Below are 25,753 nucleotides of genomic sequence, written 5' to 3' on the forward strand. Positions count from 1 at the left end.
CACGAAGCCACAGAATTCTGAACTTGTGGCATCTCAGTAAATAACTCCCTAACACCACTCTAATATGATAGCAGGTCCAATTCATTGAACACTTACTATGTTCCAGGCATTAAGATAACTAATTGATACCCATGATCCACAGATAATTCTCACCAATGCCTTATGAGGGTGCTGTCCTGTTACTCCTGTCCTGCTAAGGAGGGTGCTGTGGCTGAACTGGATACCTTATCCCCGATCACACAGCTAAAAAGTAGGCTGACTCCAAAGCCCACACTCTGAAGCACCGTGTAGGGGATTTCCACAGGAAAGTCTTATCCAGCACAGAAGGAAATCAAGCTAGTGCAGTGTACTGGCTCAGTTCTGATTACACAGCTCAGAAGGAGTGAACACCCAGCTGCATCATAATCCCAAAGGTAACACCTGCTAGTAAATAAGCAGATGGGAAATAGCACTTCAAATACAAAAGGAAATTATTCCAGGGTGCAGCAATTTCTGGGAAAAAGAACACGCACAGGGTGAGGGTGAGACAGGGAGGAAACACAGCCGGCCATCAGGAGGGCCCTCCCTGTGGCCTCCACCCCGAGTGCAGGCCTGGATTGGAAAACTGTCTCCGGTTAGGATCCCTCTGGATTTACGATCATGAAATGATATTCTGTTGGTAAGGTTAGTTTCTGCTTACAGGTGGGAATCCTATGCTCCTGGGAGCCTACATTTCCGAGCCTGTTGGATTACCTAGAATCTTTTCTCTGCTTCTACTCCATCAGGTCCCGTTTGAGCGTAAACACACATCACAAAGAGGTTGTTCTCCCTGCTTCGGCTGCTCTCCACCTCCTACTCCCCTTCTTTGTGCTAGAACGGCACTGGTGTTGAGCCCAGGAAATAAGAAACTCAAGACTTTAAATCCGTGCATAGGGTGTGCTTAATTTGTAGTTTACCTAAAAGTCCATTCCCTGCTGCGGCAAGTGGTAGTTACTTGAAGCTACACGCAGTAACCCCAACATTAGTTGTCCAAAATGATCTTTCTCTTTAATTGGCTTCCACGACCTAATTTTTTTTTATACCGTGTTAGTTTGTTAATCAGGATTATTACGTGGCACAAAGCGCGGGGCTGCCTTGGCACAGACACTCCCAGCAGGCGGCAGGCAGCAGGACGGCTGCATTCTAGTTTCTTTGCCACTTGTGGTGCCCCCATACTTGATTTGCCCTTCTGAGGCAATGCAACAGGTCTTTACTATTCCTCTAAACATAAAGGGCACGGTCAGTGATCGGTCAGCTGGGCTCCTGATTATAGAAACAGTCCAGGCACAAATCCAGTTAATCTGATTCTCGAAAGGCAGAGAGGTCCTAGGATTACAGTAATTCAGCCAGGAAATTTCCCCCTTGTAAATTACATGACACTTCTGCCCCGATGTGCTACACCTGCCCTCCATATAGGAAGGCAGATCTTAGAAAGGGATGTAAGGGATGTAAGACCAACTTGGTGGCTTCTCCAAGGCTCTCCTTCTGCAAGAGTGACTCCCGAGACACACCTCTGAGCTGAGATGACTCACTGAGGCAACACCCTTCTGTGACCTCCCCTAGCCTTTGCTCTGACACAGTCAGTAATTTTACTTTGGAGTAAGTCTCTGCTTAGAGTCCCACCTCCTCTCCCTCACAGTAATTAGAAAGGACTTGGGATTAGGAGGCAGGTTCCTTGACTCCCAGGCCAGCCTTCCTGCCATGTGCTTCTCTTCCCCAAGACGGTATAGAGAGACTAAGAATCCAGGTCCCCCCTCCCAGGTGACCACATGAGGTTATCCCCTCATGGGAGCCCCTCCAGCACCAGACTGTCAGGCAAAGGCCCATGGTAACAGAGTGTCAGTAGAGACCAGCACTAACCTGTATGAGCAGGCATGCCTTGTAACAGAAATCCCTTCTGAGCTTTGATAGAGCCTTTTAGGGGATCCCTGGGTGGCTCAGTGGTTTAGCACCTGCCTTCGGCCCAGGGCTTGATCCTGGAGACCCGGGATCGAGTCCCACATCGGGCTCCCTGCATGGAACCTGCTTCTCTCTCTGCCTGTGTCTCTGTCTCTCATGAATAAGTAAATAAAATCTTACTTAAAAAAAATGATAGAGCCTTTTACAGTCATCCAGGGATCTCACATTGTCCTTGCACTAGAAATTCCATTTAGAGATGGATCAAGTCAAACAACTGGGCAGGTGGCTGAACCCTGCTGGCAAACACCACATCTTTTAGGGGCTGCTAGAGAGTCATGTCCATGCTGACCTCAAGACTGGGAGGGACCATGGTCTCACTGGAGCCATTTTGAGAATGTAAGTTTAGAGACAGGATCACTGTCTATTAGCATCTGGGCCTAGGGTCCCGGGACAGGGTTTAGCTTAGGCATGGTGCCAATATTGCCTTCTACGCCCCAATTCCAAATCCAGACACCTTAGAGGGGTTAAGTAAAGAAAGACCAAGATGTAGGTCAAAGTGTCCCTGTGAGGTACAAACCGCAGTCTAACAGCACAGGAAGCTCCCAGCTGTCTTTGCCTTTTCTTTTTGGCTGTTTCTCCTCAATGCTCAGGATGCTCTGGGAATTACCAACTAGTTAAAAATAGCATTTTAGACAAACCAAGGAAAATGATGAATATGTGCATGGTACTTTGCAATTTATAGAAGGTGTTTACATAGAATACCTCTCTTGATCCCATCAATTTCAAATTATCCTCATCCTACAACTATGAAAAATGAGCTTCAGAGATGCTAAAGGACTTGCCCCATGAGTGGGGAGCTGGAGCAGGCTCTTGCTGTGGAGAGCCAACTGTGCAGCCAGTGACTTCACCTTAGTAGCTTGAAATAGGCTATGGGGGGGTGGGGGTGGCATTGACAACATGGAAACTGGCAGACTTTACACATCAGGGCCTTCCCCCATTCCCCTCCCAGAGCTGGTTGTTAAGCATTCACCAGCACACCAATGGATTGAGGTTACAATGTTGGTAAACAGCAAAATAAGCCTTTTAGTTCAAGTAAATTCTAAACTTCTGAAATAAGAATTTGAACCTTCCTGAAAAGTCACTTCCTCACTCCTGATTTGTGAATAAACACACCAACTCACCTCCCCTGGATCTCTCTGGTGTCTGCATACCCAGCAGGGAGACAAAGCAATGGTTTGAGTTCGCAGTATCCAACATGCAGAATCAGGCATGATTTTACAAATGCTTGAACTACTCTCTAGGCATCTGAGCTCCTCCCAGATCTGAGGTTCTGGTCCATTCAAGCTTTCTGTAGGGCAAGACTTTGCCTGGTGCTACCATTGCAAGAAGAGGCAAACATGCATAACCTGTACTTGTCACCTTGCCAGGTGTTCTCCTAGTCACGCACATGCCAGCATAACGCTGGGTGATTTGATCATTCTTTTATTTAACTTCAAGGATTCATCTGCCTGAGTGGAAGAGAAGAGATTATCTCTTGAAATTTAAGAAAGCTTAGACTTATTGAAGTCCAATATGGAATGGGGGAGAGGGCCAGAGAGTTATTAAAATATGCCTCCATGAAAACTAAATGCAACCTTCCAATCCTTGGGACATAATTTCTCAACAACAGAGTCAACACATTGACCAAGTGAGTGCCGCTGTGCGTTCTGTGTTGCTCAAGATCTGTGGGGACTCCAGACACAGACTAGCTAGGCCATCCCTGCCGCTGAAGGTGAGCATCCTAGGTATTTGCACGGCCCACAGGAAACCCTACCTGGGGAGTTGATCAACACGGAGAGACAACCCACTCAGGACCCTTTCCTGGGAGGTGAAGAATATAGGACAGACACTATGTGAGGACTTCTGAAGAGAGAAGCAAGCAGTAGGCTGAGACAAAGCAGTAGAGAAAATTCCTCTAGGAAGAAGAGTGGGATTTGACATTGGGCGGCAGGCTGCAGGTGAAAGGAAGCTAGTTCAGAGAGCAGGGTCACTCTAAGCCCTTAGGGCCTGAAGAGGGGAGGACCTGGGACACGTCTAGGGGGATGGTAAGTCGGCCATCATTTTCTGAAACAGAGGCTTCGTGGTCAGAGCACTGGAAGGGGAATGGGGTAGGGTTTCTCCCTTGACATTCCCGTATACCCCATGTCCTGCCCTCACAGACCTTACAGTTCAGTAGAGCAGATGGAGGGAGGTAGAGGGAAAGTGGAGAGATACAGAGAGAGAGAGAGAAAGTGAATGAGAATGAAGATGAATACAAGGTAAAGAATAGGTCATGTGCCAGAAGAACACTGTGAAAGGGGGGAAGAGAAACCAAAAAAAAGGCTTCGAGAAGAAAGGGTAAGATCAAAATGAGTTGGAAGGAAGGGGAAGACATCTTAGCCAATGAAGGGTGAGATGGGGTGTGTCTGGGGATCATGAGGAAATCTGGTTTAGCTGAAGCACAGAGTAAGTGAAAGGAACCTTGGAAGATACGACAATGAAAGAGGTTTGCCCCTGTGCCTCCTCAAAGGACAAGCTGAGGAACAAACTTTGGGGTACCTTATTGCCATGCCCCACTGCCCAGTAGAGGTCTTGAAAGGAGTGACAGATTCAGAGTATAGTCTAGCTTATCTCTTAGGAGCTGAGATAGGACTATTTTTCAGGTCACAATGCAGGCAAGCTAGGCGCCCCCTGCTCTCACATGCTGGTGTTCGAGGAGGGGTCACCCCCAGGGGTGAACCAGGCACTGTATGTTCCAGTCAGACAGACTTGGTGCGAATGCTGGCTGCACCCCTCTTAGCTCTGTGATCTTGAAGCAAGTTACTGTTCTTCCCTAAGCCTCAATTTCTTCTTCTGTAAAATGGGGATAAATCCTACTTTGACACTTTGGAGCATACATGAGTTAATGCATGTAAAGTGCTCGGCCCTTTTCCCAACCGCTAAGTGAGTGTTTGAGAAATGGAAGCCATTAGTTTCCAAGGGGTTTCAATGCAGGAGTATGGTGGGTCACCGTTTAAGGTCCTTGATCCTAAATACCCATGTGCTCTACCTCAAACTCCAATTTCCAGTCTTGTTGTCTTCTGTGACTACTGGAAATGGTTTCTTGCTTTGTGACACCCAGTGAATGGTCAACTCAATCGATGAACCTTGCAGCTGTCAGTGTACCATTCCATGTGATAAGCTTATCACACTGGGCTGTAAACAGTAGGTTTTATTTTAATAGCCTTTTAAAATTCATGTATCATACAACTCATCTATTTAAAGTATACGATTCAGTGACTTTGGGTATATTCACAGAGTTGTGTGATCATCATCACAATCTAATTTTGGAACATTTTCATCAGCCCTAAAAGAAACCTCATACCCATTAGCAGTCACTCCCCGATCCTTCCCCTGTTCAATCCTTGGCAACCACCAGTCTGTTTTCTGTCTCTATAGATTTTAACCAGCAAGTTTGACTCGTGTCTGTTAGTCTCAGCTTTTCAATGTTTGCTCAGTAATCAAAGGGAACAACTGTATATACACAAGTAGATAGGAACCACCCAAACCCTCCGCACGTCTCCCATCTTATTAATGCATAGTCTTCCCCACTAAGATTTATGTTTGTTTTTCACCAGCACATCCCCACCATTAAAAAAAAAAAAAAAGTCCTCATTATCATTTCATCTCTGCCCCTCTCCTGGGAAAGGGCCCATAAGAAAAAAAAAATTTGATCCAGACACCATCAGACTCCCTTCACAGCTCATGTGGGAGCTTTCTTGATCACCACTAGAGGTATGTCAACTCCAGTGTCAGAGCCAGAGATTTGTCAGACAATTAGAAACAAGGGGGCATGCCTATAAGTGATTTAGCTCCTGCCCAAGCTGGGTGTTGGGGGGCATTTACAGAATAGTCAGGAGGAATGCAGGGAGTCTGCATCTTCAAACAGCGTGGGCTTGGGACTCATCCGTTCAATTGTTTTACCCCACAGCAACCAGAATGATCGTGTAGGACAAAATTCAAGCACATCATTCCACTAATCAAGCCCTCCAAGCACTTCCATTGCACCAGCTGGGTTGCCCCAGAGCCCTGCCCACCTCTCCCGCCTTCCCAGGAGCCCTCCCTCCAGCTCCCAGGCACCTGTTCCCGAGGCTTCGGGTGTTCCACGTGCCCTCTTCCCTTCCCTACAAGGCTCATCCCTGGCCATTTGCTACACTGGCTGCTTCTCCTTCTGGTCTCACCTGAAAGCAGCCTATATGCCATCTCTCAGAGGGCAAACCGTCTAAGGAAAGGCAGTCTCCCTGCTTCCCCACCACCCCATCTTCATTTACCTTTTTTATACTTACAATCTAAACATTCTGTTCCTTTATTTCTAGGTTCTCACCACAAGGGTATTGCCACTGTGTCCCCGGGTCTCACATAGTCCTGGCACCAAGTCTGTGCTCAATAACTGTGTGTTCAAATACATGCATTCATTTAACAGAGTCTGGGTTTCTTTCTTAGCAACAGCCTCCAGGGAAACTGCTAGCCGGTTGAAGATCTTGGGTTCACCACAGTGTCTCTCCACTAGGTCATTCTGATGATGTCAATAAACTCAACTAATGACAAAAGATATAACGCTTGCTTAAGACTCTGGGGTGGGGGAGCTAAGCTTACCAACTGGATCAGTGTCAAATCAAGTCTGGCTAAGGTTCTCTCTGACTGAGAACCACACAACAAAGCACAATTTCCAGTTGAACCGACCAGTGAGAAGGAGCCAAGGTAGCCCCAGAGCCTTGGAAATGCTAACGACAGTGTCCCCAGGGCATGGCATGATGACCTGGAAGAGCCAGCAATGGGCAGGGACCACTGCAGGGTGGGTGGCTCGCTTCCTTCAGTGAGAATCCTGAACCCATGGGGCCCAAAGCACTTTAAAACCCCGCCTTTTAGCAGGTGCCCATGCTGTGGCCCCAGGTCATTATTAGACATCTCATTGCATTCCACAACAAATAGATGAAGTAGAGTCGTCAGCTTGCTTGCCCAGGGGATGTGGGCATCACAAACCCAGCAGGAAGAACTCCTTGGAGGAGTTCTATCAGCAGACAGGGGGACGTCCTGGCCACAGGAAGCCACTCATGTGGTCCTGGAGTAGCCTGGCACGACAACGGTTTGCAGTCTGGCTCTGCTTTAGGCAAACTCCAAAGAGATTGCCCAGCAGACACGGTGGGCCTTCCCTTGTTCCTTGACTCATCTAGCTCAGCTTTACTTACTTGCCTGGGTCTGGAAACTAATCTGATTACTTAACTCCACAACCATGAACCTGTTGTCCTTGATTTTACTCACCCAAGAGGAAGAGTAGTAGTAATAGCAACAAGGGCAAATAATCACTGGGCTCTTGCTGTGTGCCAGGCATTGTTTGTAATGCTTTACATATACTAATTGATCCCATTCTCACAACTGTCCTATGAATTTGGTGCTGTTAATACTTATTTATTTATTTATTATTTATTTATTTATGATAGACATAGAGAGAGAGGCAGAGACACAGGCAGAAGCAGGCTCCATGCCGGGAGCCTGACGCGGGACCCGATCCCGGGACTCCAGGATGGCGCCCTGGGCCAAAGACAGGTGCTAAACCGCTGAGCCACCCAGGGATCCCAAATACCCTTATTTTCTATGAGGAAATTGAGGCATAGGGAAGTTAAGTGACTTGATCAAGGGTAAACAGTAGAGCTCCCCCACAGAAACACAACTTGCTTTCCAGATAAACTTATAAAATCCTGACGACTTAGGGGACAGCTTTACGAAGCCACCAAGGCAAATGAAATGATAATTATACCACAAAGGACGAATGAGAAAAAAAATATGGATGCATCCAGGGAAGGGCTTCATAAGCTCAGGCTCTGAACCTGGCTCTACCGGAAATCCCAGCTGAGGCAGTTTGACACTGCCCTCCATCCATTACAGATTTAATTTTCTTACCACCTACATTTCAGTCTTGTTTTCTCTGAGCAGGAACTTGAGCCATTCCCTTTGGCTTTGAGCTGTGCACTTACCCTGCTACTTAAATAAAACCCAACTCCAAAGATCAGTTGACCTTCAGTTAACTTTATGGAGCACCTACTGCATGGCAAGAGGCACATTTGAATCTTTTACAAATATTATCTCCTTTACATTAATCCCCTGACAATAAAATATGGAGACGGTCAGATAGTTTTTCTCCTATGTTTTTATTTTTAAAAATATTTTATTTATTTATTCATGAGAGACACAGAGAGAGGCAGAGACACAGGCAGAGGGAGAAGCTGGCTCCATGCAGGGAGCCCGACGTGGGACTCGATCCCAGGACCCCAGGGTCAGGCCCTGGGCTGAAGGTGGTGCTAAACCCACTGAGCCATCAGGGCTGCCCCCTATGTTTTTATCTTTATCAAAGTTTAAGAAACTAAATAGGCCTATATGCATAAAAAACAAATCCACTTACAACGCTTGATGGCAATTGCCTGCTGTACTCCGTCTGCCACCCAATAGGCAGACGTGTTCCATGTCTAGTGTTTCTCTGGCCTTCAGCGCTACGTTTCTTAATGCTGTGCTTACACCAGCTCAGCCATTACTTTTAAACATCCTACTCTTACCAATGTGGCTAGAGTTTAATCTGTGGTCTGCGTTTACAAATGCAATTATTGTTCTCCTAAGCTCTGGGTTGCATCCTGTGAATAGATTCCCTTTCTTGGGCAGTATTTTTTGTCTCCTAGACTTAATCATTTCCTTTTCTACCGTTTGCCTACTTTCTGATAAACTGTCATGGTTATTATTTCTTTTTATCAGTTTTTGTTGTAGATCTAGCAATAATTTTGCCCAATGCTCAAACTCATCAGGTAATTTACCAACCCTCCCCCCCTTGCCCCCCGCCATGCTCCCCAACCTGGAGAAAAAAAGTAGGCGTTCTAAGTATCATTTTCACTGAAAAAGAAAAAAGGAATCTTATGCAGGGTGTGCACTTGGCTCTGGATCCTCTGGGAAGTGGCAGAGACGTGGTTCCTCTGATACCAATCCCAGCATTCACTCCCTGGCAGCACACCGCCTCTGGTAAAGAAGATGTGCAGGCTTTGGGCTGCACAACTCCAGAGGGTGCTGCTCTGCTACAGGAGGATGAGCACAGTGCCCTGGAGGGAGCAACGCATGGGCTCTGGAAAGAAGGGGCTTTGCATCTGGTATCCAGACACTGCCCCATCATCTTGCACAGGACTGGCCCCTACCCCTCATAGTCTGCATCTGCTACCCTGTCCTAGTGAGCTGTGGCTCTCTGGCTGGCCTTGTTGGCTTGATGCATGTTTAGTATCCACCTTCTCTGCTTACTTATGCAAAACCACAATATTAGTGCTGCGGTCCTGTGGTTGTGGGACTCTCATGGTAGGCATGGCCTTTCCCCGAGGGTGTCTCCCTCGTACCAGCTCTGTCCAATGGCAAGATGCCACTTTTGGCCTCTTGTTTCAAGAGTCCTGTAGCACATTGCTGGGGTGCCTCTCACTCAAGATAGGAGTGATGGCAGACATGCCCTGAACCCAAAGGATGGTCATGCCTTTCCTGCTGCCCTGGAGGCTTGTTAGGACAACACAGCCCTCAGACATTCCCGAGTGAGGGGTGACCTCTCTCCAAAGCCCCTACATTGCAATATTTCAGGAAATGCTCTGACATGTGAAAAATGAATGCTATATATAGCACAAGGTCCCCAACAGATGGAGGGGAGGAGCTTCTGCAGTGATGGTGGGGGACATGATGCATGACAGGCTGCCCAAGCCCTGAACTTGTCCTTCTCTCCTTGGCTGAGATGCAAAAGCCAGGAAACCCAGTGAGCACGGTGACAGGAAGTGGTGACGCAGAAACACAGGAAAAATTCTTCTAAATGAAAAAGTAGTTCCAGAAATACCAGGCTTAGAAGCTGATGAGGCCTGAATGGGCCAGGGGTGGCAGGTGGGGGCGGTTCCTTTGGCTTTTCTGCTGAACTTCACCCAAGTAGCATTTTACTCAATTTAGCTGTCAGTTCTTAATCGTATCAAGCACTCAAAAAGATGACGCCAAATTCTGGCCAACTTCTGTTTAGGATAAAATGAGCGCTAGAAGATTCTACAGGGATTTTGTCAAAACTTCTCCAGTTGCAAGGGAAGAAGCCCAACTTCACCAAAACACAGCCATTAAGTACTATCGTAACAATATCCAGGATAGAAATGTGGTTGCCCAGGAAAGTACCTCTTCTGTTTTCATCCAATAAAACTTTAGTGTAGATGTTCTAAACCAATGGTTTTCAAACTTCAGTTTGACCCACTGAAACATGAAATCGGTTCAATGAATCATGACCAGCATATTTAAAAAATAGAAAATAGAGTAAAAATGCTTCATGTGACTTTTATTTTAGTCATTTATATGCATATGTGCATGAGTCCTAGGTCTTGATGTGTGAAAATATATTCCTTGCTGTGGGTAGGTTTTGGTGAGAGCTGCATTAAGCCCCAGACCACAGTCTGGAGGCCCCAAGGCTCAGTCCTGCCCACAGACATGTTTTGTTTGGCCTTCACAAAGATTTTTTTGAAGAGAAAGTTGAATCATTTGCCAACATTTAAACATCTGGAGATTTTACATAAAAATTCCTATTTCTAGTCACTCTTGAAAATTGGAAGCTCTGGCTACTTGGCACATGTCCCTTCACGAGAACTAGGTTGGAGCCACAGAGTAGCTTCTCTCTTTTGAGGCCCACACCAACCAGTTTGCTCTAATCTCCACACATTTAGGTCACCTGCCTGGTTCTTGGAGACATCTGTATGTACAACCTCCAGTTCTAACCAATCTCTACTCATTCTGACCCATAAAGCCCTCTGTTTATCCTTCCTTGTATCCATTGCTGTATTAAGTGACCAACTAGAAGCTCCTGGCAAACTCAGCTGGCTGTGTTTCCTCAAATACAAGTTGTACACTTTGGTGCTTCTGCTTTGCTAATTTGGCCACTTCTCTCATTTCCTCTTTATCCACTTGTGGCACTCCTATTCATCCTGCAATGCCTAGCTTCCCATGACCCCCCAGCAGAATTAATCACTGCCTGCACTGTGGTCCCATATTACTTTAATAGCTATCTGTCAAATACATTTCATGTTGTATCATAATTACTTCTTTACGTGTCTCTGTTCCTTGCTAGAATATGAGTGCATTCAGGTCAAGAATTGTATTTTGTTTCTAGATTGCTTACCTTTTATTGGGTTCTGAATACATATTTAGGTTAAGTACAACCATAGCCTCCACCTATACATATCATTCATTCACGTATTAGTACATTCAGCATCATTGAGCACTTATTATGGAGAAGACATTGTCTTACGGATACAAATTGAATCAAATGCCATCCCTCACCGTAAGAAACTTACGGAACCCCTCCAGGCCAATCTTAAATACTCCCTCTTCTAGAGAGCCTTTTTAAAAATTCCTTTGAACGACGCCTGGGTGGCTCAGCAGTTGCCTTTGGCTCAGGGTGTGATCCCGGGGTTCCATGATCAAGTCCCACATCGGGCTCCCTGCATGGAGCCTGCTTCTCCCTCTGCCTGTGTCTCTGCCTCTCCGTCTCTCATGAATAAATAAAATCTTAAATAAATAGATAGAATTCCTTTGAGACATAACTCTTCCATTGACACCCCCCCTTGCCACCACACACACTCAGAATACTGTTTATACCCTTTCTACTGCCTTTTGTCCCCTTGATTTGCATTCTCAGCCAGCACCCCTTCCAACACTGGCTAATTAAATAACCCACTGAAGGCAGGAACCCTTCAGCATCTGAGGCTACCATCTAAAATGCCTTGCAGAGAGTACACCTCCCAAAATCTGTGATGTGATCATTAAGCCCATTGCTATGGTTCATCATTTCAGGCTGGGACCATTACCTATGGCAGAACTACTTGGGTTTTCCAGATGAGCAGGTGCAGCATACGTGGACTACAGGCTGGCAGGTACCGTTCCTACCACTGGCCCCCAAACTCTATTCCTCAATGGCTATCTAGACATGGTTTCCATGAGTGGCACAGAGAGGGCAGCCCAATAGACACGCACCCAGCCCATGTGTTACTTATGGGACCCTCCATGGGCCTGGGAACCCACAGTCTCTACCATCTTTTTGAGGGGTACTCAGCCTGCATTTCCCATCAGTCCATTGTGGAACGGCCTTGCTGTCTTTTTCTACCATTCTGTTTTTCTTAATTTTTCTTAAACTTCCTCCTTCAGTGTTTCAAAAAATGAACAGAAAGAATACAGCTAGAATATAGACCGAATATAGTGGTAGTGAGTAAAACACTCCAAGTATTAATAATGTGTTTTAGTTCCTTAAAGACTAAAGAGGGAGTTGTAGCCTTTGTGAGCCAAGATACCCACTGGAACCATCCTTCACCAAGGATTCTAGAGAGTTCTGTGAACCCCAGGAAAACAGCTCACCCAACCCTTCAAGAATTAGGAATGATGCCTAGAGAATGGCACACCTGTGCCTTGACTCCAAATTAGTGTTGCCCTCCCCAAGCCAAATGGAGCATCACTCCTGGGAAGAAGAGCTTTGTATCTTCATCCCACACTCCTCCTCTGCACACCCAGTGTCCTATGCTGACAGCAGTATCTGGCTGCTGGAATCTCACAGCAGCTCTGCTTTATTATAAACTATAGCCTCATTATACCCTGTGGGAGAGTCTGTGAAAATAATGCTCTTTGCTTTCTCTTTGACTTCTGTGTACCGTAAACAAGATAAAGTTAGTAAAATGGAATGGAGAGACTACTTACATAAAAGTTCTCACTTATCTGCTTACAGGGCTGATCATTTTACCCACAGAAACCATGGGTTACCTAGATCATGTCAAAGTGTGGTCCCCGGACCAAGAGCTTCAATACCACCTGGAAATTGCTAGAAATGCAACACTTCAGGCCTTTCCCCAGACCTACTGAATTGGAAACGCTAGGAGCAGAGCCCAGAAATGTGTTTTAAGGAGGGTGTTCTGACGCTTGCTAACATTTGAGGACCACTGCCCCAGACAAGAATTTCCCTGGGAGTATTCAGAAAGCCAGCATCTTCTTGGTTAAGTCTAAGTATTCAAACAAGTCAGCCTGTTTGATTGCAGTGGGGTATGGAAACTAGCCCCTGTGGCCCCCAGGGCACACTGGACCATAATAGCATTAATCATGTCAGTGTGAACACAAATACAATGTTGCAGAGAAAAGAGGTCATGCATACAAATATTCGCCCTCCCCAGTGTTAACAAAATTTGCCCTTGAATACACAACTCCTGCCAATTTGGGATAAACATACCTCTCGGTATGAGTCACCATCAGACCAATACACAATGAAATAGGAAGCTGGCTGGTTTCTACTGTGGTGTGCCCAGATCAGGCTCAACCACAATGGGAGAAATCTGCACCACTCACCGATCACTGAACCTTCTAAAAAGTTCTCTGGCTCTCGAATGCTGGCTCAGGAAAACACTTGGCATTTTGACTTCAGCATACTAGAGGTAAACAGTATCAGGACTCTCTTGCCCTCCAAGGGCTGTGAATATGATGTCACAGGTGTCCCCTCCTCAAGGTGAATCAGACGCCGAGATTTGCCTTGCAGCGAGTCTACCTTAGGATGTCCTTTCAGTGGGAACTTGGAAAGGTCAATTTGTTCTGCAGATGAGGGTTTCTGTAATGCAGTACAGGTGGTTTCATCCTTTCTGGTCACTGACCAGGTAATCAGAGGGGCAAGAGGCAGGGCCACCTCTCAAAGTCTGGCCATAGCTGACTCAACCTCTAGCTTAGATGCTCGTTGTCTTCATGTTTTGTTCTCTCCCTCACCAAAAACTGCTCTCAAGAGCTCCAGGTAAATTTAAGTCAGTGTTCCTTCTCTCAGATTTTCTTATATATTAAGCCTCAACTCTAGTTGCAGAAATGAACACTTCTTTAATTTCTGGATAAACGTTTTATAGACATCAGTGAGTAGATGGCACAGGGAAAGGAATTTAATATTTTTTAATGTGAATTTTTTTTTGAAGATTTGATTTCTTTATTTGAGAGAGAGAGTGCAGGAGCGGAGCAGAGGGGCAGAGGCAGAGGGGGAAGCAGACTCCCTGATGCTCAAGAAGTCCCACATAGGGCTCAATCCCAGGACTCTGGGACCACGACCGGAGATGAAGGCAGATGCTTAACTAACTGAGCCTCCCAAGCACCCCTGAAATTCTTTCCCTTAGCTTTGGAATTCCCATTATCTGGACAGCCCTACTATAGAGAAGGTGAGCTGGTGAGAGCCATACTTGTGGCGAGAGTAGCAGTTTCATTTACAGCATAGTAAGAGCTAGTCACACTTGGATTTTTTTCCCTCTCAAGCAGAATATGATAAAAACTGGAGCTCCCCTCCCTCCAAAGATGCAAAGTTCAGAATGGAGTTGTGTGCATAAGTCACTGAACAAGACAATTTATTCTGAAACTTGTAGCATTATGGTGTCTCCTTTAACAGACAGAGCTTCTCTTTAGACCTTCTTTAGGAAATGTCCCCATTTGTGTCCCTTGAAAAGCCTGGGATTTTCGAGTTAAGGAAAAGATGAAGAACCGAGACAAGCCCAGGAGTGGGCAGGGGCATGGCATCAAGCATTAATCTGGGAAGCAGGGTTAGAAAACCAAATCTAGGAGAGGCTCTCAGACATTAAAAAAGGGCCTGAGGGGCAACTCAGACATGAGGAATCAGTACACCACAGAGAAAGATCTACCATTCCCAGATCTCCCCAAAGAGCAAACAGAAATGGGTTTCAACTACATTAGGCAGTGTGTATGCACCTGAGTGGGTAGTGTCTGTGGCTGCGTGTGTGTTGGGAGGAGTGGAATTGCAGGAGGCAAAGACCAACACTTCACACCTGTAAAGGTTGTTCTACAAGACTGGATATAAAGTCAACAAATACTTGAGAGAGCACTTCTTAAGTTGCACCAGTGACTCAACTGTTGTTTAATTTCCCTGGCGTTTACTTAGGTGGACAGAGTAATTCTAGAAGAATTTACAGAAGGGATGGGCCTTTGAGAGGCATTAGAAGGAAGGTGAACGTGAGTTAGGTCTTTGACGAATACAGAAAAGAATATAGGTATTTCCCATGAGGGCAGGAGGGACAGTCATACAGAGGCTGGAGGAAATCTCCTTCACAAGGATTCCAAAAGGTAAAACGTGGCGGGGGAGGGGGGGTAGAAGTATAATCAGCCCAGGTTTGGGATGCAGGGGTGGGCCTTGGTAGAAAATCAGCAACCCTACTTTCCAGCTTAGTGATCTCTGGTGGGTTTCTAAACTCCTACCAGCCTCCTCTTCCTCATCTATTAGAGGGGAAGGAATAGCACAGACCCTGATGATTCAAAGGTTACAGATGACGTATGTAAAGCTGTCAACACAAAGCCTATCATTTGATATGTGTTCAATAACTGGCAGATTTAGTAATAATATTAAAAATAATAAAACAAGATGGGCTCAGATAGGGGTGGGAAGGAGGCAAGCTCAGGACTTGAGGACTCTCAGTGGTTAGCAGGAAGTTGTGAACTTTACCTTGTCACTCGTTTAGGTTTTTGAGCTGGAAATATGATGACAGCAGTGTCCTAAGAGGATTACTTTGGTGCCAGTCTGTAGAACACATTTGAGACACAATACACCACTGTTCTCAGAAGCTACCAAGAAGCAAGATTTTGTGTGTGTGTGTGTGTGTGTGTGTGTGTGTGTGTGTGTGTGATTCACCTGAATGTCAGGTGGAGAGTGAACATCTCTCCCTCAAGGGCAGACTGGAATAAGTTTCATTGGATCCCACTCTACCTTAAAAGCATGTTGGGCCATCCGACGGTCTCAAAAGGCTTCCAAGACACAAAAGAAAGAAAACAAAAAACGATGTGCCCAGATGTAAAATCCTCCTTACCTTCATGTGTCTCCCTCACAGCCAAATTCTTATTCTTTCACATGGTTTCCAAACCATAAGCATCCCTTATTATTTCAATTAGATGAGTGCTCACCTAACTTAATCTCTAGTATTTGTTAGAAAAAAACAAGAACAAAAATAATAAACCCCTCTTGTACTTTTAAAACTTGTACTAGAACACACACATAAGCTAGACAATTATAGCTTTTAAATGAGTGTAGGGGCCTCTGGGGTTTAGGTTGATGAGAGTGCATTAGGGAAGACATATTGACTGATAAACCCACAAAAGTCTCTCCTACTTACGATACAGGAAGGGTAAGATGTCCTTGAACACCTAGAGAAATAACTGTTTCCTCAAGATTCCTGGATCACTAAGTGTCTGCAACTGGAAGTGGACGGGCCAGCGGTTAGGAGAAGAGAGGGAGGCTCAAAATATGTCAGCAAATGCCATTCTACCCTAGCAGAGGTGTGATCTGCCAGCAAGCTTGCTCTCCAGTCAGGGTCAACCCCAAACCAGGCAGATATATGCAAACTTTCCCCAGCAGAGAAAAGGATGCATCAAATCAATGTGAGCTAAGCCCTAAGTGGTGAGCACAACAGGGAATCTACATCCCTCCTTCATAAGGCCCCCCATGTTCCTCAGGATGGATGCTCCCACCATGCAAGCCTGCTCAAGGGTGATTTGTGTCAGCTACAGGAGGAAGAATCAAGGTGTTTCTGGGAGCAAGAAGAAATGGAGAGGACCAGGAGAGTTTTGGAACTGAGTCAGGCCCCAGCTCTGAGCACAAGCCAACCTGTTTCAACTGTTGAGAATCTATGATGGGCCTAAGTAAGAGCCCAAGTAAGCTGTGCACTAGTGATTTACAGATGGCGACACAGCGCTGCTTGTGAGAGGCTCCCTGTTTAGTGAGAGAGCCCCTAGAGCCCGTGGATGTCAACACACTGTGCCAAGTGCAGTCAGTATCCCTACACACCATCTGATGGAACACAGAGGTTGAACCCTTGGTCCAATCAGCCTCTGTGTGACCTTAAACAATTTATTTACCCTTTCTGAATGCCATTTTTCTCATCTCTAGGATGAATGCCTGGACTACGTGCTCCCTTGTGCCCCTCTCACTTCCAAAGCCATGATGGAATTCCTTTCTTTCCACAGAAGCTCTTGTGTACCTGCCCCAAATCCTGCCTACCTCTGTCGCTGGCTAAGATTGGTGCCATCAGAGAGCTGGGACGTAGAAGTGTGGACTGGCCCAGACCTCAAAATAAAAAAGAACAGCCTTTAATCAGTGGCTAAGGGCTAAGATAATACCAGTATGTGACCTCTCCATGGCCTGCCAATGTTCCAGTTAGACAACGGCTACCGAGTTAGGAAGCAAATGTGAACCCAGGCAATTGGTCTGACTTCTAAGGCATCTGCAAGGACTTAGAAAGAGAGCTGCTCTTTGGGGACCACTGATCTGTGATATATCCACCACAAAGAACAAGTCTGGGGCTTTCATGGGCCCCACAGGAACGGAATCAAGAAGTGGCTTTTATAATCTCCTTTCCCATCGAGTATAAATTACTTATATTGGGGAAACAAATCCATTAGCAACAGGGCTGGGTTGTTCCAGTTGAGTAGAAGGTACAAATGAAGATACCTGGCCTTTATTAAAGGTCAGCATCTGTTTTTGTTACTCTGGGGGTTCCTGAAAACATCCCCAAAAGAGAGGGCATGTCATTAGAAGCATCTTTATTCGCACCCAAACATTTCACTCAATTACCACTTACTCAGTGAAAGGCCAAAGCTAACGCACGTGATTACGAAAGATACACAAGAGCAGAACGGATAGAGCAGAACCATATATCTCTTTGTCCTAAGGTGCAGTCTTAGCGCTGCGAGCTGTCGTGATCCTGTTTCTCCAGCCCATCCATTAGTATAATAAAACCAAACTGAGTTTCCAGCAACAAGGATCAATTGGAGTTCAGCATGTTCACCTCAAAGTTATTCCCTGGAGGGGCTTCAAGTGAAAATAGATACAGATAAATCATTGAAATGGTTCAAGACAGCCCCAAAAGAACAGATATCCGTATTTAGGGAGGAAGTTAGGTCCCATAGCAAGAAAGTGTGGCATAATAAATCCTAGCTTCCCAAAGAGCAAAATCAAAAGGGTGGTTACTCATATTATAAGATCATGTGGTGAAAGTCCCTAAAACACATTATTAAGAGGAAAAAAAAAATCAAGTCACAGTAAGATGATAGAACGATCCCATTTTTATACTCCTCCTATCTTATTCCTGTTGAGAAAGATACACGGTATCAACAATTTTACCTCTAGAGAAAAGGTGGAATGAGACGGACAGGGTAGGGACAAGAGGCTTTCACTTTTGGTTCTCTGTTCTGTAGCATTTCACTTTCTTAAGATCTGTTTTATATATTACTTGGATAATTTTTTTAAAAAAATCAAAGATCGCTAGGTTCTTTTGCATGTTCCAGACATGCTAGTAATTTAAGCTATAATTCGATTCTGAAAGATTTAACTTGCATTTCAGGACCACGCCCAGTTGGTAAATAATGTGCACCTGCGCAGAGTGCCCCCACCCTCTCCCTTTTGACACTCTCCTTGCCACTTGATTTGCCGGCTTTGACAGGCGCCCTGCATCCTTTCTAAGAGATGCTTGGAGGGGTGATTAGGGATGCCAGGTGATCAAAGCAGCACACCTGAAACCTTCAGAACAGCTCGCTTCTCTTTCCAGCCCATCCCAGCTGGGCTTGGGCACGTCCCAGCGCAGCACACACCGGGGAGAGGGACCCTTTCGTCTCACATCTTCATGAACTTACTGATTCGCTTGGGGGCAAGGAAGAGAATGGAGGCCGGGATGGGGGCAGGGAGGCAACTGTCAAACACAACAAAAATTTCAAGATGCAATGACAATCAAAAGGGACACACAATCCAGGGGCTCAGCTGTGCAAACACCCCAGATATAGGATGTGCCGTCGACCGCCGCGGCTAAATGAAAGGTTCTTCAGGACTTCACAATACAGAGGTTCTCGCCCCAAGAATATGTCTGCCTGGCTTTCGATTGATCATCCCCCCCCCACCCCCACCCCACCCCACCCCACCCCCGTTAGGTGGCCGAGCCCTGCAGCACCGCACAGCATTGCAACTTCTGCAAGCGTGCACGGGGATCGATATTTGTAATTACCTTTCTCCTTCACCATGGCAACCGGGTCCTCTGGCGAGCAGCGCCCAAGGAAACAGGAATGCAGGGTCGGGGCGGGAGCGCTCCTGGGCGGACAGGTCGGCGGCTGCAGACGCGGCTGCGAGCAAGAGCCCGCGGCATCCGCCCGCAGGTCCGGGGCTGCTTTCTAAAATCCCGCCCCCAGCCCGGGGGGCCGAGCTCCCGCGCCCGCCCCGCGACCGCCGCCGAGCGGCCGCGCCCAGCTCGGGGACTCTGCCCTCGGCTGAAACCGCTCGCCCGCAGCTGCCGCCGCGGCAACAAATGCAAAATTCCACCGTCCTAATCTCTGGTCACTGACACCACTTTGCATTCCTCGCGCCGGGGCCTAGGGGAAAACCGGGCAACGAAACGCTGCCTCCCGCAGTCTGATAAATGATTGCCAGGAGAGGGGGGCCGAGGAGCAGCCCAGGGACTGTGTCGATAAATAAAAACCAGTCAATTGGTAGCGCATTAGTTTTCTGTTACTGCTGCTCCCACTTCTTATTGCGGCTCCTTTCGGACACACTGACTACATAAAATTAACCATAGGAGAAAAACAGACAAAAATAATGCCAGGGACTCCGACCAAGTTCATTTTCTTCGACTTTCGAGGCTCAATTATGATGAATAGAGACTGGCCTGGAGCTCACCTCTGCTTCCCCCTCCCCCCCACCCGCCACCCCCCAACATGGTTTTCCTGAATGGTTGGGGGCGTGGGGAGAAGCCAGAGGGGACACTGAGACCAGGAGAGCCCAGCCTGGGAAGAGGATCTTGCAGATCCTTCCAGGATCAAATTCAGGATCAAAGCAAAAATCTGACTTATCCAGTTAGGTAGGATTCTGACGTCCACCTTCTCTCTCTGCTTCATTGGAGTTTTCTAGACAAGCCCCTTGGATATGGGTATAGATGAGGGAGGGTAAGGGGGGCAAACAGCCACACCCCTCACACCCTCCTCCACCCCCTCTACCACCACCACCCTGGGAGCCTGGCACAGCCGCAGTGGCTGCTGACAAGGCTTTTGATTTCTGACCCACAGGGTCACAGGTCCGTCTCCAGGGAGCTGAGGACTTCTGGATCTTCAAAGCCCATGCCCACCCCACTCCAGCACCTGTCTCCCATACCTAGATCATTCGACCGGCCGCACATCACATACATCCACCATGTGGGAGAAATGTGATGAGCAAGAGACAAAAAGACAGACATAGCCCCACTCTGGGGAGAGCAGCAGATGGCCAACACATCTTTCCCAACCAGAATGCACAGCCAGTATTAGACTGTATTTACTGCAAATATTGTACCGTGTTGGGTCTAAGAGCGCCAGGGTAACAGAAAGGAATGAAGTCAATCAACCTGCCTCATCTTGGGAAGGTTGTTGATAGCTGGAATGAGGTTTCATCGGGTGAGGGGGCCCTTTACTGCTGGTTTTCTGATGGGTAACAGGAGCAGATCTCAAGCAGCTGTGACATTCCTACATCTGTGACTCAGGGCTTTACTATTAATAGCTTGAGTGTCTCTGCCTGTAAGGGCTAAGTCCCCTCCAACCCCTGAATCGTCTTTTCTATGAAATAGACTCTGCCCACGGTGCTCCCTGCCCCCACTGTAGCCCCATGGGTCATGTTTTTCCTAAGTCAGCAGCCAGCTGGAGTGTAAGTGCTGAAGAGCCTTGAAACAGCTTTTCCAACCTCCATTCATACATCCGCACCACACGTTAGAGCAACCCCATGAGTCCAGGGAGATGGACAGGGCTCAAGAGCACGGAGGGGACAAGCCCTTTACAATCCCAGATTTTCATGCACTAAAACTGCACTTGTCCGCTTCTCCCACCCCTAATCACCCTCAGAGCTCATAAAGAGATGCTGACAAGCAAAATTAACCTCAGAGAAGTAGAATTAGATTGGTGCCATGAGCCTAGCAGGTGAATTTATTTTATTATATTTTTGCTGCCTAGGCTCTGGGGTCTCTCCAAGGCTTACCTGTTATTTGGCTCAAAGCTAAGGGAATAGTGCTCTTTAGTCTTTCACCTCTCCCTTGCTCTCTCTCAGCTGGTACATGACAGTAAAACACCAGTGGGTTTCTAGTCCAAATCCAATCCTACGTCAAGTGTTCCAAATACTATAAATGCAATTAGTTCAATTTCTCTTTTACTCGGCATGACAATTTTTAATCCTGAGATTTATTAACCAAACCGGTCCCTTATTACAGTTCTGAACCTACCTGTATACCTTGGTGGATAAAATGCACAGAAACCCTGATTTAGAAAGGCTCTTGGGTAGCGTTAGAGACTAAGCTAGCAGAGTGACAGTTGGTGCCTATTCATTTTCAGAGAAGCCTTTTCTAAAGGAAAATACTACACAGTGGTTCGGAGAGATTCCCTCCCTCCTGCATTTTCCGTGGAAAGAATTTTCCTGCACCACAAAGTGAATGAGTCACCAGCATTTAGTTGCTAAATAACAGTCATATGGCTAAAGTTCCTCCCAACACTCAGACACTGCTACTTTAGGATAAAAGCATCCACTCGGCACTTTTAAGATAACCAAAGAGGGTATTACTAAAGTTATTTTTGGAATGTGGGAGAGTAAAACAAAATTGTTTTTGTCTCCTTGCCTCTGGTCAAACAGTTAAGAACTTAGAGAACAGAACCAGAATGTAGATACTTTCTACTTTTTTTTTTTCTTTGCAGTGCAGCAAAAGAAATCAAGAAAATATGAAAAATGTAAGGTTCACAAGATGGCAGGACTTCTTATTCCTATTTTTAGAGATGATTTCCAAAGAACTTATCTCAATTTCATTTCACGCAAATGAGATAAGACTTCATAATACAGACACCAGCCCAGAGGGTTTTATTTGCTTTATTCACCAAACTGCTTTATTCACCCAAACTGACTCACTGCCGCCTTTTGCATTTGCTCACGAAACGAAGCAAGGGCTGTCCACAAGTGACCGAAGGACAGAAACCATTTTGTGGGAGAGAAAAGCTTTGGTAGCATACAACCACTCCTGGCAAAAATTCAAGAGTACATCATTTCAGTAGAAGCTATGCCAGCAAAGAGGGAAATGTTGCAACCAGAAAACAAGCAACTTGGCAGAGTTCACTTCCTCGTTGTCCTCTTCCTTCAACAGAGCCACAGATAGCCTACTGCTTGTGCACCTGTACGGCAGGAATCTCAGGACCCCTCCCTGATTTTGGGACCCCAGGTTTCCAGGTAGCACACATCCCGAGGGACCCATTGGCAAGAGAGCATGCAAAATCCTTTCTAGCAGAATTTGGCTGAAAGCAAATTCAAGAATGAGTTCCTTATTTGCTTTTTCTTTCATGTTTATACCAATCACCCTCACTGCAGACATTTATGGAGCACCCCCAGTGTGCCAGGTACTACTGGGCCGGCCGTTCAAACACAGGAAAAGAGAAGCTATTGGTCTGGAGTTGCTTACCATCTACTGGAGGAGATGCATGCACACTAATGCTCTCAATGAAGTTAGGAATGTGTCAAAGACAGAAGTGGGGTGCAGCGGGTTCCAGGTAGTGCTGGACCCAGCAGGGAGCCGGGAGAGGCTTCCAGGAGGAGTAAGACGATGAGAGGAGGGGAAAGGGACTCCTGAGTGGCTCAGTGGTTGGGCATCTGCCTTTGGCTCGGGGCATGATCCCGGTCCTAGGATCAAGTCCTGCATCGGGCTCCCTGCAAGGAGCCTGCTTCTCCCTCTGCCTGTGTCTCGGCCTCTCTCTGTGTGTCTCTCATGAAAAAATGGATAAAATCTTAAAAAAAAAAAAAAAGAAAAGAAAAGAAAAGAAAAGAAAAGGAAGGAAGGGAAAGATCATTCTATGCAGAGGTAATGGGGAAGGAGAAGATGTCAAGTAACTCACAGTTCATGGGGAAGAGGGAAAGGCTCAAGCTGAGGCTGGGGTGGCAGGTCTCAGAGGGCTCTGAACAACATGCTAAGGAGGTAGGACCCTAGAACTAACGCAGTCAGAATCTCAAATCTGAGCTACCATTCCTTTCCAAATTAAGTTCAAAAGACTGGCTTTGTCTCAAAGTCTGCCATAGACTGTTTCCAATGATGTTCCTTCCTTCCTCCAAATTAGGTGGGTTGGTGTATGCATGTCCAATGAACTATGTTTATTAGTTTATTTAGATACTTGCCTGATACATAGAATAAAATGATAGCAGTGTTCATCTCACACACAGCATTTTAAGTAACTTCAACCATCGGGGATTGTAGTCATAGCTTCATGTCTGCCACTAGGCTGTGAGTTCCATGAAGACAAGAAGGGTTTCACGCTTTTCTAGACTCCCAAAGGTACAGTTTGCAGACCTCCAAGGATGGAAATACTAGGGATGTTTTAAATGCAGACACTTGGTTCCCACCCAAGATCTGATGATTCAGATTCTCTGCAGAGGAGGCTGAAGCTGCAGCCAGCTCCCTAAGTGACTAAGGACCACTGGCGTAGCACACTGGCCTGTAAAGCAGGAAGTAAATGAATGTGAGATGTGCAAACACAGCTATACACCATGCTGCCACATCTAAACAGCAACCTCTCTCAGTTGGCTAAGATAATAATCATCCCGACATTCACTGCGATCTTAATGGAAATTTTTGGAAGTGATGATTCCAGAGTTTCATAGGGCCTGAGATAAATTCCTAAATGTCTGAGCCCTCATGATCCTACTCTCATGTCCTCAACATACAATTCCTAGGATTTTTTCCATATGAATCTCACAGAATCAATGCCCAACAAAATTATTTTCCATGAATTCTTCAAGTAGAATCATTTCACATTTATATGCAAAACTTCCCCCATGGTCCTTCTCAGAAGCCAATTCTGATTTTAGACCTGAGCAATAGTTTGCAGCTTAAGAAAAATTGCTAAGGTATATTTTAAGCTTCCTATAAATAAACCACTGAAGTTATAAACTGCAGAGTGAGCATGAAACAAGCCATTTCCCTACACATGTACTAGAACCTATTACCCGAATTCAAAGGATCTCTTGATAGTAGAGTTTCACGGATTGTAGCCTAATTTGAGGCATGTGAGAAGTTCACAAGAAATACAGAAATAGCTCTGAATTGCTTGGGAAAAACCCCTTTAAGAAAAAAGTTTATTGTTAGCTTTTTTTCTTTAATATTTTCTAGGTAAAAATATTTACAGGTGGTGGGAAAGAACAGTCACTTTCTATCATATGGAACTGTGATGGCTTCCCTAGTAATACTCCCTTTTTTCTGACACTTAGTGCCACCAGGGCTCTGGGCTTGACTATAGTGCAATGAAGGATTTACATGTCTATTTTTGAAAAAGGCTCTGGGCTTTCTGAGGGAAGGGATCACATGTGAATATCTGTATTAATGAATATTAACAATAAACGTCCCTAGCTCATCATAGTAAGTCAAAATACTAGATAAGCATTCATTTTTAGAGTCAAATAGACTGATTTGAAAATCTAACTCAAATAAAACAAAAGTCAATTTGGTCTCACACCTAAGTCAATTTAGCAGTTGCTTGAAAGTATTGGCCAAGATATAAACCCATAATTTACCTTGGAGAGAAAGCAGGCTGAAAAGAAATGTAATCAGATAGTCATCTTACCAAGTTCCCTTAAGAACTAACTCTCAATACTACTTTTGTCACCATTTACAGAATGTTTATAATGTGTCTGCCACCATCCTAGTCTGTTTACATTTATCACCTCATTTAATCCCCATACCAACTGGATGAGATATTATTATTACACTTCACACATGAGGAAAGAGATTTGTCAGAATCCAAAGCCACGGGCCCTCCCTTTGCTCTGTTTGGCCTTCCCTTCCATGAAGGTCATGAAACAGCCTCTCCTTCCCTCTACCAACCAACCAACCACACACACAGACACACACACACATTTTTTTTTTTTAGTTAAGATGTGCTCAATGTACATTGAGGTCTTTGGCATTTCCAAAATAAACCTGGCACGATAGAAATGATGTTGCATTTTGTCTTGTTTGAATAGAATAATCTTCTCTTGATACCTATCCCTCATCAGTTCTTGACCTTTTTATGATAGGACCTCCTAGGTAAACAACATCATAACCTTGGCCTGTTGGGCTTGTCCTTCGCTAGACAGGGGAGGATGGTGTGCCCAGGATCCACACACCATGTCTTTTAAGATACAATTCACTCACCCCGTCAAATCATTCTCAAGGACTGGCATTCCTATGCTTTAAATAGAAAGATAATTTTAAAAATTAGGGAAAGGGTGATTAGATCAGATATATATATATATTTTTTTTAAGATTGGTGATTGCCAGTGGTTCGGGGGGGGGGGGGGCAGATGAATAGGCACAGAGCAAGGGATTTTTAGGTCAATGAAACTATTCTTTTTTTTTTATTTTATTTTATGATAGTCACAGAGAGAGAGAGAAAGAGAGAGAGGCAGAGACACAGGCAGAGGGAGAAGCAGGCTCCATGCACCGGGAGCCCGACGTGGGACTCGATCCCGGGTCTCCAGGATCGCGCCCTGGGCCAAAGGCAGGCGCCAAACCGCTGCGCCACCCAGGGATCCCTGCAAGGTTTACAAACCTCCATTTGCCCTCTCCCATTTAGCCTTACAACTCCAATTATGCCCCTTCCTTCTCTGGCACACTCCCATAAAATAACCTCTTTCTTTAAAAAAAAAAAAAAAATATATATATATATATATATATATATATATATATATATATATATATATATAAAATTGAAGTTCAATTTGCTA

General features: G+C 45.7%; 1 protein-coding gene across 14 annotated transcripts in view; it reads right to left on the reverse strand.

Moving 5' to 3' along the window:
* The window catches only part of ABLIM1 (actin binding LIM protein 1), a 285,038-nt gene that overhangs the window by 139,981 nt on the left and 119,304 nt on the right, over positions 1–25,753 (reverse strand). For 7 of the 14 annotated variants that reach the window (XM_049103124.1, XM_049103119.1, XM_049103121.1 and 4 more), the window contains exon 1: positions 19,014–19,325. The exons of 6 other annotated variants lie outside the window; for them this stretch is intronic. In XM_049103124.1, the coding sequence (XP_048959081.1) occupies positions 19,014–19,029 (16 nt within the window). In that variant the 5' untranslated portion in view covers positions 19,030–19,325. Of the gene's footprint in view, positions 1–19,013; positions 19,326–25,753 lie in introns of those variants that run through there. One more of the 14 variants, XM_049103123.1, reaches the window with a different exon arrangement.

The sequence above is a fragment of the Canis lupus genome, chromosome 28, assembly GCF_003254725.2.
Source record: "Canis lupus dingo isolate Sandy chromosome 28, ASM325472v2, whole genome shotgun sequence".
Lineage (NCBI taxonomy): Eukaryota > Metazoa > Chordata > Mammalia > Carnivora > Canidae > Canis > Canis lupus.